Raw genomic sequence first — 2679 nt, 5'->3', positions numbered from 1 at the left:
ACGAGGTCCTGGAAGAAAATCATAAAATAATTGGGGGGGACCTTCTAGTGAGGGGACCTACCAGATGTTCCCCATAGATAAGAGGAAACAATAGGAATAGTAAATTTATTAGTTGTATTCTGTTGTGTTCACTCATGTTTTTATATTATTTCCAGGGCTTGCCAACTCATGACAACACTGGTAAAGAAATAAGTAAAGGTCAACAGAAAAAGTTACAGAAATTACAAGCTACTCAAGCTAAACTTCATGAAGAATATCTTGCATCTATCAAATCATCTTCATAACAATTCCAGATCTCTGTAAACTTTTAAAATTTATTTCAATTAAAAATAAGAGGTCAGGTACCTGTAATCTGTAGCAATCCTATTTTGAACGAAAACTTTTTGCTTACTATGATTGTGAACATTGGTGCTTTAAAAATTGATAAATTTAAAGATAATTATTCTATTACTTAATATTGTGGGGTTTTTATTTCTTCCTAAAACATTTTGTATGAGCTTGTCCAAAGATTGCATGCATATGCATAGGTATGAGGCTGTCCTGAATTTGACAAAGACTGATATGAGTACTTTATCTTAACTTCAAGTTTTAACAAAAATATTGGGGCAGGCTCTGTTAATTGTTTCAATTGAATGAAATCATAAGTGGCTTATAGGGATTTTCATTCATATCCAATTTTTGGGTTTGTTTTTGTATAAAAAAATATTGAACATCAGCTTATATTTTTATCTTGGATTTAATTTTTGTACAACTATTTACCAGTCAAATAAAATCTTTAACCAAAACTAATAATTGTTCATCTTTGAAAAAATCAGTTTCTGTGGTCAATCCATTTGAATATTTGACTGCACAGTAAACACCCTTTGGAAGATTTTTTTCCCTTCAAATTTACAGTACAATTAAGAATCTGCATAGTCTTCTGACCCTGGATATCAGCAGGGGTAAAAACAAGGTAAACAAGGTATGAAGTTCTAAAAGATAAAATCCACTTTCATCTTTAAAACCAATAGTGTAATCAATTCTATAATTAGCGGGGCACTTTGAGCAAAGATTTACGATTATAAAGGAACTCAATTTCACGGAAAAGGTGGCGAGGGGAATGTCAGGTTTCAACAGGTGAATGGGATCAGTTTTTTCCCTTTCTCTCGCGTCAAGGAAAGTTGTCCCTGTACCAGCCGCCGTCGGGAGAGCCGCGTCAGGTCAGCTGTTACGAGTGCGGAAGCGTGTTTGTGGGGGAGCTGCCCAGTCCAGCCCTCCACCCTCCCCTCCTCCCCGCCCTGCCGTGAAGGAGGTGCAGCGCGCCGCACCCCTCGGGACCACCTGCCCCCTCCGTCACCCCTCCCCCTCCCGCATCCCCCGCGGACGCGGAAATATAACAGCGCTCCCATTGTGTCGGCCTCACGGACGACAAAATAGTGCAGTTTACCCCATTTTTGGACTCTTTTTTTCCCTCCCCTCCCCGCCGCTTACGCTATGCGCTCGGCGGGACACAAAGGCCGGCCACCGCCGTAGCCTGTCTAAATTCACTTCACCCAACTGATTTGTCAGCCGTGCGGGGGACGACACGGACGCGATGCCAAAACCTCTTCTTACCCTTTTCATTTTTTCCCCCTTCAATTTTTTTTTCTTCAACACGCCGTCTGGCCTGTCCGCGCGGCGATCCAATCCACCACCGCCGCCACCCCTCTCACCCCCTCTGCGCCTCTCATCGGCTTTGATATCGATAAAAAGAGCTTTTCACTTCATTTTGTTGCCATTTCAAATCTGCGCGGGTAAAGGGTGGGAGCGAGCGCACGCGACACGGCGCGGCGCGGCCCGCCCCCGTCCGACAGTCCGTTCGGCTACATTTATTTCCATTTTTTTCGCCAACCTTTTTTTCGGTCTGGACATAGGAAGAACCAGTTGAATAGCGTGTTACCGCCAAATGTAGACACGGGCCGCAAATAAGAGTAATTTTTATACGACCTAAAAAAAAATAAAAAAATAAAAATAAAAATCGCGCTTCGTCCGGTGAGCTGTGCGCTCTGATCGTGTGGCGTGAGCGCGCACCCAGAACTCTAACGGCCGCCGTATCGAGTCGGATCTCACGCAGAAAGTCGCGCAATAAGTAGAAATAATGTCGCGAATGTCTCGGCTGAGGGGGCGCCCCGCGCGGCGCGGCCCGCCCCGCCCCCCTGTGCTGCATGCTTCTTGAGGTTAACCGAAAATCCAAAAGAGATTCCACACACAAAAGCGCGATTGATTGCTTTGTTTTTTCGACTCCCCGTTGTTGTTCGCCTTTCTCGAGGCGACATTCTTCATTCTTATTCTCCGCCAGAAGTGGGGCGGGGCGGGGCGGGGCAGGGCGGGGCGGCCAGTAGGAGTGGCGGAGTCACTCCGAGCTCCGATTCGCGAAAGTTATTCATTAACGGGGGGGCTGACGAGCTGGGCGACGTCGGCTTCATTTCTTGTAACGATTTCTTTCCTTTTGTGTTGCAAACCAACCCTCCGCCCCGTTCGGCCTGGCCCCGCCCCAACTTCTGACTATATTGCAAGAGACGATGGAGCAGGAGGGCAAAATAACGCTGTCGATAATCGCGGCCGAGAGAACGGTGAGGGCCTTCCGTACGAGGTCCTGGAGCAGGCCCTGAACGAGGTCCTGGAAGAAAATCATAAAATAATTGGGGGGGACCTTCTAGT

General features: G+C 46.1%; 1 protein-coding gene across 3 annotated transcripts in view; it reads left to right on the top strand.

Moving 5' to 3' along the window:
* Positions 1 to 792, top strand: part of LOC113210797 (cysteine--tRNA ligase, cytoplasmic) — a 5657-nt gene extending 4865 nt beyond the window's left edge. For all 3 annotated transcript variants that reach the window (XM_052277331.1, XM_052277332.1, XM_052277333.1), the window contains exon 12: positions 156 to 792. In XM_052277331.1, the coding sequence (XP_052133291.1) occupies positions 156 to 284 (129 nt within the window). In that variant the 3' untranslated portion in view covers positions 285 to 792. The remainder of the gene's footprint in view (positions 1 to 155) is intronic.
* Positions 793 to 2679: the final 1887 nt, after the last annotated feature.

The sequence above is a fragment of the Frankliniella occidentalis genome, unplaced genomic scaffold, assembly GCF_000697945.3.
Source record: "Frankliniella occidentalis isolate FOCC.00 unplaced genomic scaffold, Focc_3.1 Scaffold9, whole genome shotgun sequence".
Taxonomy (NCBI): domain Eukaryota; kingdom Metazoa; phylum Arthropoda; class Insecta; order Thysanoptera; family Thripidae; genus Frankliniella; species Frankliniella occidentalis.
Note: the sequence above shows the minus strand (reverse complement) of the source record. Positions and strands in the feature narration are given on the sequence as shown.